General features: G+C 40.8%; 1 protein-coding gene across 12 annotated transcripts in view; it reads left to right on the forward strand.

Annotated features, from left to right (window-relative positions):
• Positions 1-18,255, forward strand: part of fryl (furry homolog, like) — a 655,772-nt gene that overhangs the window by 489,748 nt on the left and 147,769 nt on the right. For all 12 annotated transcript variants that reach the window (XM_068035582.1, XM_068035639.1, XM_068035630.1 and 9 more), the window contains 5 exons: positions 465-577; positions 961-1,111; positions 11,002-11,105; positions 11,752-11,937; positions 17,213-17,417. In XM_068035582.1, coding sequence (XP_067891683.1) covers positions 465-577; positions 961-1,111; positions 11,002-11,105; positions 11,752-11,937; positions 17,213-17,417 — 759 coding nt within the window. The remainder of the gene's footprint in view (positions 1-464; positions 578-960; positions 1,112-11,001; positions 11,106-11,751; positions 11,938-17,212; positions 17,418-18,255) is intronic.

Genomic DNA, 18,255 nt, shown 5'->3' on the forward strand with positions numbered 1-18,255 from the left:
ACGACGACTGGGCTCCAGCGAAATGGAAGACCATGTCTTCAATCAAGGACTACAGTGAGCTCGAGTAACAGTAAAAAGATATTGCCTCAAACTGTTCTCCTTATCTTTTCTACTGTCCATATCTGCATGTTTATATCGCGTATGCATGCTAGTGTGGGCGCATCGTTTATCCGTAGGCGTGAACCGTATTAGATTTAAGTTTAAGGTTTAATAAATTTCATCTTTCTTCTTTAAACCAAAGAAAGCCTGTTTGTGCTCATTTCTTTGCCTTATAATTGGAAAGTTGTGAACAGGGATTCACAAAGGGGGAGCTCAAAACACAGTGTGGTTAAAATTAAACCCTGTTACAATAAGACTAGGTGAAGACAGCAAAAGATCCCTAGACATATTGGTCACCTGGTCGTAACAATATGCACATAAATGTACAACATAGTCAAAATTAATTGCTTTTTCTATCTTAACAGTTATGGACATCTCGATATCTATGGTGGGCTGAATAGTAACCTAAACCGGCAGCATCACCGGCTAGAATCTCGTTACAGCAGCAGCTCTGGAGGATCCTATGAAGAGGAAAAGAGTGCGTACAGTAATTCCAAAATATATTGCAAAGCATTTTCTAGATCAGCGTGAAACCCCTTTGAGTTTCAAAGCATATATGTTTTTTGGCCTGTAGGCCTGCCAGGCAATTACATTGTTAAATGTGAAGCACTTGACTAAATATTAAATAATAAATATGGTTATGATCATGGAAACTGTATTAGTACATCATTTATATTTCTAGAATTATAAATTTTAGCAGAAAGCATCTTTACTCACAGTCTATCTGATCTTTTAACACTATTTCTCTATTGTGCACCTGAATCTGAATGCAAGGAATATCCATTTTACACATGGGGACGAAATTTAGTCAACCATTTAAAGTGCTGTACTAACTCCACTATTGCATACTGTATTTAATAGGTGATTCCATGCCCATTTATGCAAACTGGAGGCTGAAAGTGATGGAACTCAACAAAGCAGAGCCGTTGCCATTTCCTCCCACTGGTGGAAGCTGGTCACCACTGGCTGATTATCTGCCTGAGACTGGTACCCCAGGGATACCCCTGCAAAGGTCAGTGATCACTGCACTTAGACAGTAAAGTAATGCTTCTACAAAACTATTACAATTGTGATTGCAACATCCTATAAACAAAATTACCAAAACCGTATTTATTCAGGGAAATATCCACTTGGTGTTAGATGTACTGGAGGAATGCAATGACAGCATATTATATTCCTAGAATGAATGTGAACTAACTAACATGTAATCCAGTCTAGATTTTTGTTACAATGTTAGTGCCAATATTAGTTGGATTATCAGAAAACATTTGTATAGTTTATGATGAAGTCAAGTGGTTGAACTTCCTCTAGAAGGCATCTGTTTTCCAAGATTGATGTGGGTAAGGTTTGTCTGATTCAAAGTTTTTTAAAAAATTATTTGCACTGACCTTATCAAAGACAGTAGTCCTTTTTGGGATCCATTTGCTCTGGGAACAGACAAACTATACTTACAGCAAGGCTGAGTAGCAGCTGTACACCACAAAATGTCATTTCGTTCCATCTGGTCCCACCACCGCCCCCCACCCCCATTTTTTCCTTACCTTGTCTATCATTGTCTTTCTCTGCAGTCAGTTTTCACACACTCATGTTCTGTATTTCTGTCTCTGTTTCTGCCTGTACTCATTTCTGTCTTTACCACCTCTAGTATGTCCCGGGAATCATTTCATTGGAGCTGCAGACCTTGCGTTTATTGTACAATTCCTCATTCCTGTTGTAAACTAAAAAAGAAAAACTGCAAATGCTGGAAAGCTGAAATGAAAACCAAAAATGCTGAAAATACAGAGCAGATCAGCCAGGGTCTGTAAAGAGATAGGACAGTAGTTGACGTCTTGGATGTAAACCTTTCATCATATCCTGAGACTGTTGAAGAGGCTGCACCTGAAATATCATAACTTGTCTTTTCTCTTCTCTTAACAGGTGCTGATGGACCTGCTTTTTCCAGTGTTTTTTTTAATCTCCTCATTTCAGTTTCTTTCTACACCATTTAGTATCATCAACGTGATCTCAAATGGTCTTAGAAAATGCTGGAAACACGTAGAAGGCCACTCAGCATCTGTGGAGATGATGAACAAGTTAATATCTTCCATGTATGGATTCTTTGTAAGAACTAGAAGATATTACAGATGGCCATCATTTAAATGGAGGACTAGAACAAAGGGGAAGGGGTTTAGTGAACTTTCCAGGCCATTCTATTTCTCCTCTCGTGTGTAGTTTTACTCTTTTCCCTTCCCTTGGTCCTGTTCCTGTTTTTAATGGTGTTCATTCATAATATTTTCCAGTTCTGATGAAAGTTCCACAACTGAAACCTTTTAACTTGTCTGTTCTGTCCATAGACGCTGACTGACCTGCTAATTTTTCGGTGTTCAGTGTTTCGTTTCAACTTTCCAGCTCTGCTGTTTAGTGTTTTGTTGACCTCAAATAATCACTGTGCTGTAAAGATCCAGACTGAGCCTTGACATTCTAAACCGCTGTAGTCTACATGGACTTCAGTAAGGCTTTTGATAAGGTCCCGCATGGGAGATTGGTTAAGAAGGTAAGAGCCCGTGGAATCCAGGGCAATTTGGCAAATTGGAACCAAAATTGGCTTAGTGGCAGGAGGCAGAGGGTGATGGTAGAGGGTTGTTTTTGCGAGTGGAAGCCTGTGACCAGTGGTGTACCACAGGGATTGGTGCTGGGACCCTTGCTGTTTGTAGCGTTCATTAATGATTTAGATGTGAATACAAGAGGTATGATCAGTAAGTTCGCAGATGACATAAAAATTGGCGGTGTCGTAAAAAGTGAGGAGGAAAGCCTTAGGTTACAGGACGGCATAGATGGGCTGCTAAGATGGGCAGAGCAATGGCAAATGGAATATAATCCTGAGAAGTGTGAGGTGATGCATTTTGGGAGGACTAACAAGGCAAGGGAATATACAATGGATGGTAGGACCCTAGGAAGTACAGAGGGTCAGAGGGACCTTGGTGTACTTGTCCATAGATCACTGAAGGCAGCAGCATAGATAGATAAGATGGTTAGGAAGGCATATGGGATACTTGCCTTTATTAGCCAAGGCATAGAATATAAGAACATGGAGGTTATGATGGAGCTGTATAAAATGCTAGTTAGGCCACAGCTGGAGTACTGTGTACAGTGCTGGGCACCATACTAAAGGAAGGATGTGATTGCACTGGAGAGGGTGCAGAGGTGATTCACCAGCATGTTGTCTGGGCTGGAGCATTTCAGCTATGAAGAGAGACTGGATAGGCTAGGGTTGTTTTCCTTAGAGCAGAGAAGACTGAGGGGGGAACCTGATTGAGGTATATAAAATTATGAGGGGCATTGATAGGTTAGGTAGGAAGAAACTTTTTCCCTTAGCGGAGGGGTCAATAACCAGGGGGAATAGATTTAAGGTAAGGGGCAGGAGGTTTAGAGGGAATTTGATGAAAAATGTTTTCACTCAGAGGGTGGTTGGAATCTGGAACACACTGCCTGAAGGGGTGGTAGAGGCAGGAAGCATTTAAGAAGTATTTAGATGAGCACTTGAAATGCCATAGCATACAAGGCTACGGGCCAAGTCCTGGAAAATGGGATTAGAATAGTTAGGTGCTTGATGGCCAGCACAGACACGATGGCCGAAGGGCCTGTTTCTGTGCTGTATAACTCTGACTCTATGACTCGAAGGTGAGGTTGCATCACAGCAGTGTATTGGCTATTAAACTGACACATCTAACAGCCTTCGATTGAAAGACTTCTTAATTTGAAATGTGCCAACTAGCTTAATCATGAATACTTTTAGTATGTTATCCTGCAGTGTAAATAGTGAATGCAGCTTAGGAGGGGTGTTGAAATTGAAAAATACTCACAAGTGCAGCTAGATATCATTTGCTTCCTGTCATGTTTCAATGGGTTGTTCAGTTATCCCCTTAATACTGCATTCACAGCAACATTTTACAATATAATAGCAAGCTTCACTGTTGTACTATTTACTAAGTGGAATACATGGAGAGTTAAGTATTGCACTATGGAGATGGGAACCTCACAAATCACCAGTAATTTAAATGACTTATACTTCTATTTGCAAAACAAAATAAAATGCCGTAACCAAAGTTCAAATTCTTTTTCCCATTGGCACATTAGAATTATCTAAGAACTGGCCAGAGGAAAATTTAATACATATGTATAATCTAAGCTGAATATGATTTAAATTTTATGCATTTAATAATTCAGAAACAGGGGGAAAACAAAATGTGAATCAACAGAGAGATCCTGGTGTAGGAGAACTGGTCGGTGTAGTATATTAGCAGTTGATGCTTCTGTCGGGCTTGGGTTAGACTGATGGGATGAAAGACCCCTCATTCTACTGAGTGTAAATATGTAGATAAGATAAACTTGGACATCTTCAACCTATTTCAAAAAGAGCATGAACGCACAACACAAAACTAACAAAAGTCAACAAATTGGCATTTTCACTCCGGGACCATAAGATTTAAGCAGAAGAACACAGTGGCGCAGTGGTTAGCACCGCAGCCTCACAGCTCCAGCGACCCGGGTTCAATTCTGGGTACTGCCTGTGTGGAGCTTGCAAGTTCTCCCTGTGTCTGCGTGGGTTTCCTCCGGGTGCTCCGGTTTCCTCCCACATGCCAAAGACTTGCAGGTTGATAGGTTAATTGGCCTTTATAAATTGCCCCTAGTATAGGTAGGTGGTGGGGAAATATCGGGACAGGTGGGGATGTGGTAGGAATATGGGATTAGGGTAGGATTAGTATAAATGGGTGGTTGATGGTTGGCACAGACTCGGTGGGCCGAAGGGCCTGTTTCAGTGCTGTATCTCTAAACTAAACTAAACATAAGAAATAGGAACAGGAGTAGACCGTACGGCCCATTGAGCCTGCTCCTCCATTCAATACAATCATGGCTGATCTTTGGCTTCAATTCCATTTTCCCACCCACTCCCCATATCTCTGGATTTCCTGAGAGACCAAAAATCTGTCTATCTCAGCCTTAGAGCTTGGATTAGTACTTGGAACTATGATGATGTTGCTATTACAGAGACTTGGTTGAGGGAAGGACAGGATTGGCAGCTAAATGTTCCAGGATTTAGAAGCTTCAGGCGGGATAGAGGGGGGTGTAAAAGGGGTGGGGGAGTTGCATTACTGGTTAAGGAGAATATCACAGCTGTACTGCAGGAGGACACCTCGGAGGGGTCATGCAGCGAGGCAATATGGGTGGAGCTCAGAAATAGGAAGGGTGCAGTCATGATGTTGGGGGTTTACTACAGGCCTCCCAACAGCCAGCAGGAGGTAGAGGAGCAGATATGTAGACAGATTTTGGAAAGATGTAAAGGTAACAGGGTTGTAGTGGTGGGTGATTTTAACTTCCCCTATATTGACTGGGACTCACTTAGTGCTAGGGGCTTGGATGGGGCAGAATTTGAAAGGAGCATCCAGGAGGGCTTCTTGAAACAATACGTAGATCGGCCAATGAGGGATGGGGCCGTACTGGACCTGGTATTGGGGAATGAGCCCGGCCAGGAGGTCGAAGTTTCAGTAGGGGGAGCATTTCGGGAACAGTGACCATAATTCCATAAGTTTTAAGGTACTTGTGGATAAGGATAAGAGTAGTCCTCGGGTGAAGGTGCTAAATTGGGGGAAGGCTAATTATAACAATATTAGGCAGGTACTGAAGAATTTAGATTGGGGACGGCTGTTTGAGGGTAAATCAACATCTGACATGTGGGAGTCTTTCAAATGTCAGTTGATTAGCATCCAGGACCAGCATGTTCCTGTGAGGAAGAAGGATAAGTTTGGCAAGTTTCAGGAACCTTGGATAACGCGGGATATTGTGAGCCTCGTCAAAAAGAAAAAGGAAGCATTCGTAAGGGCTGGACGGCTAGGAACAGACGAATCCCTTGAGGAATATAAAGAAAGTAGGAAGGAACTTAAGCAAGGAGTCAGGAGGGCTAAAAGGGGTTATGAGAAGTCATTGGCAAACAGGATTAAGGAAAATCCCAAGGCTTTTTATACGTATATAAAGAGCAAGAGGGTAACCAGGGAAAGGGTTGGCCCACACAAGGACAGAGAAGGGAATCTGTGTGTGGAGCCAGAGGAAATGGGCGAGGTACTAAATGAGTACTTTGCATCAGTATTCACCAAGGAGAAGGACTTGGTGGATGATGAGCATAGGGAAGGGAGTGTAGATAGTCTCAGTCATCTCATTATCAAAAAGGAGGAGGTGTTGGGTGTCTTGCAAAGCATTAAGGTAGATAAGTCCCCAGGCCCTGATGGGATCTACCCCAGAATACTGAGGGAGGCAGGGGAAGAAATTGCTGGGGCCTTGACAGAAATCTTTGCATTCTCATTGGCTCCAGGTGAGGTCCCAGCGGACTGGAGAATAGCCAATGTTGTTCCTTTGTTTAAGAAGGGTAGCAAGGATAATCCGGGAAATTATAGGCTGGTGAGCCTTACGTCAGTAATAAGGTAGTCAAGAAGACAATACGGCATCCTTGCCTTCATTGGTTGGGGCATAGAGTATAAAAATAGGCAAGTCATGCTGCAGCTGTACAGAACTTTAGTTAGGCCACACTTAGAATATTGCGTGCAATTCTGGTCGCCACACTACCAGAAGGACGTGGAGGCTTTGGAAAGGGTACAGAAGAGGTTTACCAGGATGTTGCCTGGTCTGGAGGGCATTAGCTATGAGGAGAGGTTGGATAAACTCGGATTGTTTTCACTGGAACGATGGAGGTGGAGGGGCGACATGATAGAGGTTTACAAAGTTATAAGCGGCATGGACAGAGTGGATAGTCAGAAGCTTTTTCCCAGGGTGGAAGAGTCAGTTACTAGGGGACATAGGTTTGAGGTGAGAGGCGCAAAGTTTAGAGGGGATGTGCGAGGCAAGTTTTTTACACAGAGGGTGGTGAGTGCCTGGAACTTGTTGCCGGGGGAGGTGGGGGAAGCAGGTACGATGGAGACGTTTAAGAGGCATCTTGACAAATACATGAATAGGATGGGAATAGAGGGATACGGACCCCGGAAGTGCAGAAGGTTTTAGTTTAGGCAGGCATCAAGATCGGCGCAGGCTTGGAGAGCTGAATGGCCTGTTCCTGTGCTGTACTGTTCTTTGTTCTTTGTTCTTAAATATATTCAGCCATGGGTCATCCACAACCCTCTGGAGTAGAGAATTCCAAAGATTCATAACCCTTTGAACGGAGAAATTTCTCCCTAACTCAATCAAAAATGATCAGCTCCTTAGCCTGAGACTGTGCTCCATGTTCTCGATTCTCCAGCCAGGGAAACAACCTTTCAGTATCTACCCTGGCAAGCCTGTTCAAAATCTTGTACGTTTCAATGAGATCATCTCACATTCTTCTAAACTCTGGAGAATATAAAACCAATTTACTCAGCTTCTCATCATTGGACAACCCTCTCCTCATAGGGATCAATCTAGTGAGCTTTCACTGTACCGCCTCCAATACAAGTATTTCTTAAATATAGAGGCCAAAACTGCACACACTACTCCAGGTGTGGTCTCACTAAAGCCCCGTACAATTATCGGAAGACCTCTTTATACTTGTATTCCAATCCCCTTGCAATCAAGGCCAACATGCTATTTGCCTTCCTAATTGCTTGCTTTACCTTTGTGCTAATTTTCTGTGCTCCTTGTACAAGTACACCCAAGATCCTCTAAACGTCAACATTTGCAAGTTTCTCGCCTTTTAAAAAAAATTCTGCTTTTCTGTTCTTATTACAAAAGTGAGTAACCTCATACTTCCCCACATTATACTCCATCTACTGCCTTGTTAAATGAGTGGACAACCTGTCTATATCTCTTTGCAGCCTCTTTTTGTCATCCTCACAGTTTGCATTCCCACCTAGCTTTATATCGTCAGCAAACATAGGGACATTATTTTCTGTCCCTTCGTCTTAGTCATTAATATAGATTGTAAATAGCTAAGGCCCCAGCACCAATCCTTGCGGTATTCCACTAGTTACATCCTGCCAACTTGAAAACGCCCCATTTATCCGCATTGTTTGCTTTCTGTCTGTTAACCAATCCTCTATTCGTGCCACTATATTGCCTCCAACTCCATGAGCCCTTATCTTGCGTGTTAACCTTTTGTGTGGCACCTTATTGAATGACTTTTGGAAATCCAAGTATGCTATATCTTCTGGTTGCCCTTTATCTATCCTACCAGTTACATCCTCAAAAAACTCTAATAAATTTGTCAAACATGATTTCCCTTTTGTAAAACCATATTGACTTTGTCTGATCATACTGTTATTTTCTAAGTGCATTAAGAGTTCCATAATAATAGATTCTAGCACTTTCCCGACAACTGATGTCAGGCTAACTGGCCTGCAGTTCCCTGTTTTCTCTCTCCTTTCTTGAATAGCGGTGTTACATTTGCTAACTTCCAATCTGCTGGGACCATTCTAGAATCTAGGGAATTTTGGAAAATCATAACCAGCGCATCCACCATCTCTGCAGCTACTGTTTTTAGAACCCTAGGATGCAGGCCATCAGGTCCTGGAGATTTGTTGGATTTTAGTCCCTTAAGTTTCTCCAGTACTTTTTCTCTGCTGATATCAATTAGCTTAATTTCCTCACTCTTATTAGCCCCTCAGTTACCCTCTATTTCTGGTATGTAACTTGTATCTTCTACTGTGAAGACAGACACAAAATATTTGTTCACTGCTCTGCCATTTCCTAAGATAATTTCTCCTGTCTCTGCCTCTAAGGGACCACCATTTATTTCAGCTACTCTCCTCCTTTTATATACTTGTAAAAGCTCTCATTCTATTTTTTTAAAAATCAACTTTTTGGTGACACTTTGCTGGTTTCTAAAACACTCCCAGTCCTCAGGCTTACTACTTCTCTTTGCAACATTATAAGCCCCTTTTAATCTAATATTATCCATAACCACCTTAGTAAGCCATGGTTGAATCTTTCTCACTGACTTTTTGTTTCTTTAATAGAATGTACTTTTGTTGAACATTTTAAATTGTTTCTTTAAATGTTGACACTGTTTATTTACCACCATACCTTTTAGCCCATCAAACTTAGACAGCTCTCCTGTCAGACCTAAGTAATTGGCTTCATTTAAGTTTTAAGATTCGTGTTTGGCACTGGAGTATGCTGCTTTCAAACTTGATATGGAATGCAATCGTATTATGATCACCTTTCCCCAACAGATCTTTTACGATGAGATTAATAATTAACCCTGACTCAATGCACAATACTATATCTGCATAGAAACATAGAAAATAGGAGCAGGAGAAGGCCAATCGGCCCTTCAAGCCTGCTCTGCCATTCATTATGATCATGGCTGATCATCCAACTCAGTAACCTGTTCCCACTTTCCCCCCATATCCTTTGATGCCTTTCGCCCCAAGAGCTATATCTAACTCCTTCTTGAAAACATACAATGTTTTGGCCTCAACTGCTTTCTGTGGTAGCGAATTCCACAGGCTCACCACTTTCTGGTTGAACAAATTTCTCCTCATCTCAGTCCTGAAAGGTTTACCCCGTATCCTTAGACTCTGACCCCTGGTTCTGGACTCCCCCACCATTGGGAACATCCTTTCTGCATCTACCCTGTCAAGTCCTGTTAGAATTTTATAGGTTTCTATGAGATCCCCCCTCACTCTTCTGAACTCCAGCGAATATAATCCTAACCAACTCAATCTCTCTTCATACGTCAGTCCTGCCATCCCAGGAATCAGTCTGGTAAACCTTCGCTGCACTCCCTCTATAGCAAGAACATCCTTCCTCAGATAAGGAGACCAAAAATGCACACAATATTCCAGGTGTGGCCTCACCAAGGCCCTGTATAATTGCAGCAAGACATCCTTGCTCCTGTACTCGAATCCTCTCGCTATGAAGGCCAACATGCCATTTGCCTTTTTCACCGCCTGTAGGACCTGCATGCTTACCTTCAGCGACCTGTGTACGAGAACACCCAGGTCTCGTTGCATATTCCCCTCTCTCAGTTTATAGCCGTTCAGATAATAATCTGCCTTCCTGTTTTTGCTACCAAAGTGGATAACCTCACATTTATCCACATTATACTGCATCTGCCATGCATTAGCTCACTCACTCAACTTGTCCAAATCACCCTGAAGCCTCTGCATCCTCCTCACAACTCACCCTCCCACCCAGTTTTGTCATCTGCAAATTTGGAGATATTACATTTAGTTCCCTCATCTAAATCATTAATATATATTGTGAATAGCTGGGGTCCTAGCACCGATCCCTGCAGTACCCCAATAGTCACTGCCTGCCTTCGGAAAAAGACCCATTTATCTTTACTCTTTGTTTCCTGTCTGCCAACCAATTTTCTATCCATTGCAATACACTACCCCCAATCAAAAAAATAGCTTTATCCCTAGTTGGTTCCGCAAAGTATTGTTCCAGGAAACTGTCACTGTTATATGGCAAAGAAAATTCACAGTGGCAATAGTAATGTACCCTTCTGAAGATGCAGCAAAGCAGAGAGCTTCATGTTGACTTTCATGTACTCAACCTGGGTATACTTGATTGCAGCTACAAAGTAGTTAGAATGGAAGTGTTCCATTACCTAGTACTGATGCCCTGCAGCGCAGTAAGCATAAGAATTCGTAAAGGGGGAAAACTAGCAGGCATTTTGGACTTGTTCAGTGTGTTTTGTTTAAATCAGTGAATATTTTCTCATATAAAAGTTTGTTTTAATAATTATCCATTTTTGAATACCATATTGATGTGAATACAATTGTCACTCCTGATTAGCCTGGGATGATGCAATGATTTGTCTTGCCATTGAATGAATCTATGCTGTAAAAATTCAGTAGTTAATTGTTGTCTCAATTGTCAGAAATCTATTCATGTTTTATAGACCGATTATATTCCTATGGTTCTAAAACTGTAACTGCTTTGTTTTATTTTCAGGTGTAATATAGCAGTGATCCTTCTGACAGATCTAATTGTTGATCACAGTGTAAAGGTGGAATGGGGGAGCTACATGCATCTTTTGCTCCATGCAATATTTATAGGTAATTAAGTAAACATGTTTTGTTTTAATGCTAGGGTGATGTGGCACACAGTGACAGAATAAGGATCCATATTATCTAATTAGCATGCTAGTTTCAGCCAGGCTATCAAAGAGAAACTGACTTTGGTCAAAGTCATGGGATGATGACCTCTGTTCACTACTTCAGCCAAGTCACGGGCACCAGTGTTAAGAATATGAATTTCATGAATACGTTCTGTTTAAGGACGGAGAAAGAAGCCAAGCAGTGTTGTTTTTGAACACTTGCAAAAGCGATACAAACAAATATACTATTTGCCTATTCTAGGCAAAAAATGATTTTTTTAACATATTTGTTTGACTTTGTATATTGAAGAGCATAGCCCTTACAGTAATTTCAGATGTTTGCTTATCATTTTATGTTTGGGTTTGAAAAATTCACAATCAAATTTAGCTGTAATGACAGAAAAAATCTACAGTACAGAAAATGAGAATTTTTTTGTAATTGATGGTACTAATCCAAAAATGTTTTAGAACTTCAGGTAATGTAAAATAAAATGTTTGTTTTGTTATTATTAAGGGGGATATATATTTTTCAAAAAATCAGGTTGAATTGTATGAAATATTGGTTTAAAAATCATAAACTATTTCATGATTTTTTCTGTATTCAGGATTTGATCACCAGCATCCTGAAGTGTATGAACATTGTAAGCGACTGCTTTTGCACTTGCTTATAGTAATGGCCTATAACAGTAATGTTCAAGCTATGGCCTCCGTTCTCCTCAGGAACAGGGAGTTTACCGAGCCGAAGGTGCTCACTGTCAAACCAACCACTCATGTAGAGTACAGTTTTACAGGTTAGTGACTGTTGTATATATCTCATCAATAAACCAGTTAGAGACCGTGTTGATCATTTTTACTCCAGCAGATGGTGCTACTTGTCCATGAAAAATACAATTTCAAGCATTGTCTCACTTTTCCAAAAATATTATGAAAATGTAGTAGTGTATTAAATTTGCAGAAGCTGAGACACAAAATCTAGTACATCTGATCAAGGCTAATGTATGGTACCGAAATACTTTGGGGGAAATGAAATGTTTATGGCATACATTTCCAGTACTTTTGATATGATGTGCAATATATTGTTTCAACTCAGCCTTGCTACTGCATGCCAATGGCATTTTCTGTACTTGTTTTTATTTTTAACAACTGCAGATTTCTGACATTTGTGCGGAAGTCAGATATTGAAGTAAAGGAAGAAACAAAGCATTGAATAACAAGTACAAAATAGTTATTTCTTAACTGAAGTCAGGTCAGTTCGGAGGGTGAGCTTGCAGAGAGACAAAAGTGGAGAGAGTAAATCAACCTAGTTGGAAAATAATCTATGGAACAGAAAAACTGACCAAAATTATCAAAAGTTATAACACATCCATAGTTTGAATAATTTTGGTTTTAGTAGTCTTCTGTTCATGGTGTAATTCATTTGTAAAAGATGTCCTGTGTTGTCCATGGTCTTGTTAATCATGAACAATTTCATACAAAAACATTCATAGGCTTTCTTTTGAGTTAATATCATGGATGGGTGGTAGCTTTATAACAACATCCTGCATGCTCTATTCCATTGTTAAACATTGTGTTTTCAATTTGACAATATATGCTTTTACAACCTAATTAAAATAATGGAGTGAATATTGACACCACTGTGATTTTAATTTACTCATGAACTACAGAAAACAGAGTTCATTTACACATGAACTACAGCAAACTAGTCTCCCGAGTGTAGCGGGATTATATCTCCTGCAAAATGCACTAACTGGAGGATAGTTACAAATTGGCTGCGTATGACAGATGTCAGGTTGGCAATACAAGTGAGAACCAGGCTAAATGTAGAAAGTTCAGAGGGGAAGTGAGAAAGGAAATGAGAGGCAAAGAGAGTATATGAGAAGAGACTGGCAGCTAACATAAAAGTCTTCTAAAGCTTTTAATAGTAAAGGAGTAGTAAGAGACAGGGTGGGGCTGATTAGGGACCAAAAAGATCTTTGCATGGAGGTAAAGGACATGGCAGAGGTAATTAAAGAGCACTTTACATCTGTTGTTACCAAAGAACTTAAAGAAAAAGCATATATTTAGGCAAAGATGGGTGACAGGTCAGAAGATTGGACAAAATATAAAAAACAGCAAAAATGACTAAACGATTGATAATGAAGGAAAAATTAGAGTATGAGAGAAAAGCTAGAAATATAAAAAACAGTTAGTGAGAGTTTCTATAGATAAGTAAAATAGAACTTTGGTCCTATAGAAAGTGAGTCTAGGGAATTAATAATGGATAATAAGGAGATGGCAGACGAACAGATATTTTGCATCGGTCTTCACTATAGAGGATACAAGTAACATCCCATAATTAGCTGTAAGTCAGGAAATAGAAGGGAGGGAGGAACTCGAGACAATTACAATCACAATGGAAGTGGTACTGAACAAACTGTTGGAACTGTGGGCTGAGAAGTCCCCGGGTCCTGATGGACTTCATCCTAAGGTCTTAAAAGAAGTGCCTTGTGAGATAGTTGATACGTTAGTTTTAATTTTCCAAAATTCCCTAGATTCATGGAAAGTTCTATTCGATTGGAAAATAGCGAATATAACTCCTTTATTCAAAAAGGGAGGGAGACAGAAAGCAAGAAGCTACAGGCCAGTTAGCTTAACATCTGTCTGAGGGAAAATGTTAGAAGCTATTATTAAATACGTTATAGCAGGGCACTTGCAAAAATTCAAGGTAACTGGGCAGAGTCAGCATGGTTTTGTGAAAGGGAAATCATGTTTAACCAATTTATTGGAGTTCTTTGAGGGAGTTACATGTGCTATGGATGAAGGGGAACTGGTGGATGTATTGTACTTAGATTTCCAGAAGGCATTTGATAAGGTGCCAAATCAAAGGTTATTGCAAAAAATAAAAGCTGATGATGTAGGGGGTAACATATTGGCATGGATAGAAGATGGGCTAGCTAACGAGCATAAATGGGTCATTTTCTGGTTGGCAAGATGTAATGAGTGGTGTGCCACAGGGATCTGTGCTGGGGCCTCAACTTTTTACAATTTATATAAATGACTTAGATGAAGGATGGTTGCTAAATTTGCTGATGAGACAGAGATAGGTAGGAAAGTCAGTTGTGAAGAGGACATAAGGAAGCTACAAAGGGATATAGATAGGTTAAGTGAGTGGGCAAAGATCTGGCAAATGGAGTATAATGTGGGAAAGTGGGAAATTGTCCATTTTGGCAGGAAGAATAAAAAAGAAGCATATTATCTAAATGGTGAAAGATTGCAGAGCTCTGAGATGCAGAGGGATCTGGGTGTCCTAGTGCATGAATCACAAAAGGTTAGTATGCAGGTACAGCATGTAATTAGGAAAGCTAATAGAATGTTATCATTTATTGCGAGGAGAATTGAATATAAAAGTAGGAAGGTTATGCTTCAGCTATACAGGGCATTGGTGAGACCACATCTGGAGTACTGTGTACAGTACTGGTCTCCTTATTTAAGGAAGGATGTAAATGCATTGGAAGCAGTTCAGAGAAAGTTTACTAGACTAATACCTGGAATGGGTGGGTTGTCTTATGAGGAAAGATTGGACAGGCTAGGCTTGTATCCACTGGAATTTAGAAGAGTAAGAGGCGACTTGATTGAAACATATAAGATCCTAAGGGGTCTTGTCAGTGGGGATCTGGAAAGGATGTTTCCCCTTGTGGAGAATCTAGAACTAGGGGTCACTGTTTAAAAATAAGGGGTCACCAATTTAAGACAGAGATGAAGAGAAATATTTTCTCTGAGAGTCTTGAGTCTTTGGAACTCTCTTCCTCAAAAGGTGGTGGAAGCAGAGTCTTTGAATATTTTTAAGGCAGAGGTAGATAGATTCTTGATAAGCAAGGGGGTGCAAGGTTATTGGGGCTAGGTGAAAATGTGGAGTATCAGTTCAGCCATGAACTTATTGAATGGCGGAGCAGGCTCAAAGGGCCGAGTGGCCTACTCCTGTTCCCAATTTGTATATTCGTATGTTAACAATATAAGCTAAAGGGTACAATTCCATAGGGGTGCAGGAACAGAGAGACCTTGGGTATATGTGCACAAATCATTGAAGGTGGCAGGACAGGTTGAGAAAGCGGTTAAAAAGGCAGATGGGATATTGGGCTTTATAAATGTAGGCAATAGAGTGCAAAAGCAAGGAAATTATGAACCTTTATGAAACACTGGTTTGTCCTCAACTGGAGTATTGTGTCAAATTCTGGGTACTGCACCTTAGGAATAATGTGAAGACTTTCGAGAGGGTGCAGAAAAGATTCATGAGAATGGTTCCAGGGATGAAAGACTTAAGTCAAGTGGATAGATTGGAGAAGCTGGGGTTGTCCTCCTTAGAGAAGAGAAGATTAAGAAACGATTTGATAGAGGTGTTCAAAATCATGAGTTATCTAGGCAGAGTAGATAGGGAGAAACTGGTCACATTGGCAGAAGGGTCAAGAAGCAGAGGACACCGATTTACAGTGATTGGCAAAAGAAGCAATGCAACATGAGGAAAAACTTCTACACAGCAAGTGGTTAAGATCTGAAGGCCTGAGAGTGTGATGGAGGCAGATTCATTTGGGCTTTCAAAAGGGAATTGGATAAGCACCTGAACAGAGAAAATTTGCAGGGTTATGGGGAATGGAACTAGCTGAGTTGCTGTTCCAGAGAGACACCAACATGACAGTCAAGTGGCCTCCTTCTGTCCTGTAACCATTCTATGATTCTATTGTCCTTTGACAGAGTGCAGTGTAAATTTAGCAGAATGATAGCTGGAGTCGAAAGATTAAATTATAAGGAGAGATTGGAATCACAAAATCATAGAATGCACAAAAGGAAGCCATTCGGCCCATCATGTCTGCGCCAGCTCTCTGCAAGAGCAACTCAGCTGGTCACACTCTCCTGCCCTTTCCCCATAGCCCTGCAAATGTTTTCTCTTCAGATAATTATTCAATTCCCTTTTGAAAGCCATGATTGAATCTGCTACCACCACACCTTCAGACAATGCATCCCAGATCCTAAACACATGCTGCGTGAAAAAGCTTTTCCTCATCTCACCATTGCTTCTTTTGCCATTCACCTTAAATCAGTGTTTGCTATTTCTTGACCCATCCACCAATGGGAACAGTTTCTCCCTATCTACTCTGTCCAGGCCCCTTATGATATTGAACACTTTGGTCAAATTTCCTCTCAACCTTCTCTCAGGAGAACAGCCCCAACTTCTCCAGTGTCCATTCAGGGAGCCATTCTCGCAATATTTTCTTTTGCACCGTCTCGAACGCCCTTACATCCTTCTTAAAATACAGTGCTCAGAATTATCAAACAGCAGTGTTGCATCGAATTAATTCAATTGGTGCCATTATCAAACAATGCAAAAAATTATGACATGGCCAATGATGTCTTAACTCAATTAGTGAACCCGGTCATTAGCATCCAGTACTTTGCTCTACAGCTGGACAAATCCACAAACAGCTTAGCTGGTGTACATTAACAAACTAGGGTTTTATTCCCTGGAATTTATTAGGTTCAGGGGTGATTTGATCGACGTTTACAAGATAGTAAGGGTAACAGATAGGGTAAATAGAAACTATTTCTGCCAGTTGGAGAGTCTAGGACTAGGGGCATAGTATAAAAATTAGAGCCAACCCTTTCAGGAATGAAAAAAGGAAACACTTCCACACACAAAGGGTGTTAGAAGTTTGGAACTCTCTTCCACAGATGACAGTTGACGCTAGATCAATCAGTTTTAAATTGAGATTACTGTATTTTTGTTCATCAAAGGTATTCAGGGATATGGGGAAAATGCGGGTGTATGGAGTTGGGTCGCAGATTAGCCATGATCTCATTGAATGGCAGAACAGGCTAGAGGGGCTAAATGTCCTACTCCTGTTCTTGTGTTCCTTCATGTTATGTATGTAAAATCAATCCCAGTTACCTACAGCAATGCAGCCTCCAGGCATGATTGATGGAGGAATTATCCAATCATCACCATTTTGGCCAGGAGTTATGGTGGCACTATATAAGCAGCCTTAAAATAATTGCTGCCTTTTTATTTATGTTTTATTTTAAATATTCTTCCAGCAGGGGGCAGTGAATTTGCACCAGATTACCAGCCATCGCCAATGACCGACTCAGGACTCAGCTCAAGCTCTACCTCTTCTAGCATCAGTTTAGGAACTACTAGTGCTGCCATTCCCCAGCTCACTCCCACCATTTTAAATGAGGTGGATATTACTGCAGACCAAGATGAGAAGGTGAAAACACTCATTGAATTTATAACCACAAGGTAAGTTAATTAAAAATTGAGTAAGTCAGTGACTTTTATACTTACAAGGCCTGAAAATAAATCTCCATGAGCAATTCAAACATATTTTACAAAAATTTCTATCCTAGATTTTACAAAAAATGTTCTGGTGTGTAATTTTCTGTACATTTGCACCCGACGACATACACAATCTGGGTGTGAAGCCAATTTCTGGTGTAAAAGTTCAAGGAAACTTAAAAGCAAGTTGCTACACACAAACATACTACGCTCAAATTTCCTTGATTTTTCTATGCTCATTTATCGATTGCTATGCCCAGTCGCATTGAGGCTTGTTATGGTAGCTTAATTCTAGAGAGCGGAACATGCAAGTTTCACTCAGTTACACTGGCTCAGAACGGGTGTAAAATTATGTCCAAGATTTGAGGGACTCATGGTCACCTGAACTAAGCACAAATATTAATAGCGTACTCGTCCTATTCATCCTGACACCTATTTCTCAGACTTGTTTTCTTCAATCGCAATAGCTCATCTGTTGGCTTTACTGCCTTTCCATTATTATGAAGGAGGAGTAGGAGGTGAACCAGAGACAGGAGGCCCAGAAAAGTAAGCACCACAGCGAAGATCCTACACTTAATTTTCCACCCTGCAGAGCGTATAGGCTACAACAAACATATAATGAGTTGTCCGAGGAGGCTGTCGACTAGTTCTGCACTGTGCTTCGCAGTGATCTCCAGCCCCGTTCGAAATGCTGCAGTGCCTTAATAGTTGAGATTAATTAGTCACGGAGTAGTGACTATCAGCAAACAGTAGGTCATTGTCATCCTGTTCTGAGAATATGGCACATCTGTGACAGCCTGAC

This window comes from Heterodontus francisci, chromosome 1, assembly GCF_036365525.1.
Source record: "Heterodontus francisci isolate sHetFra1 chromosome 1, sHetFra1.hap1, whole genome shotgun sequence".
Taxonomy (NCBI): domain Eukaryota; kingdom Metazoa; phylum Chordata; class Chondrichthyes; order Heterodontiformes; family Heterodontidae; genus Heterodontus; species Heterodontus francisci.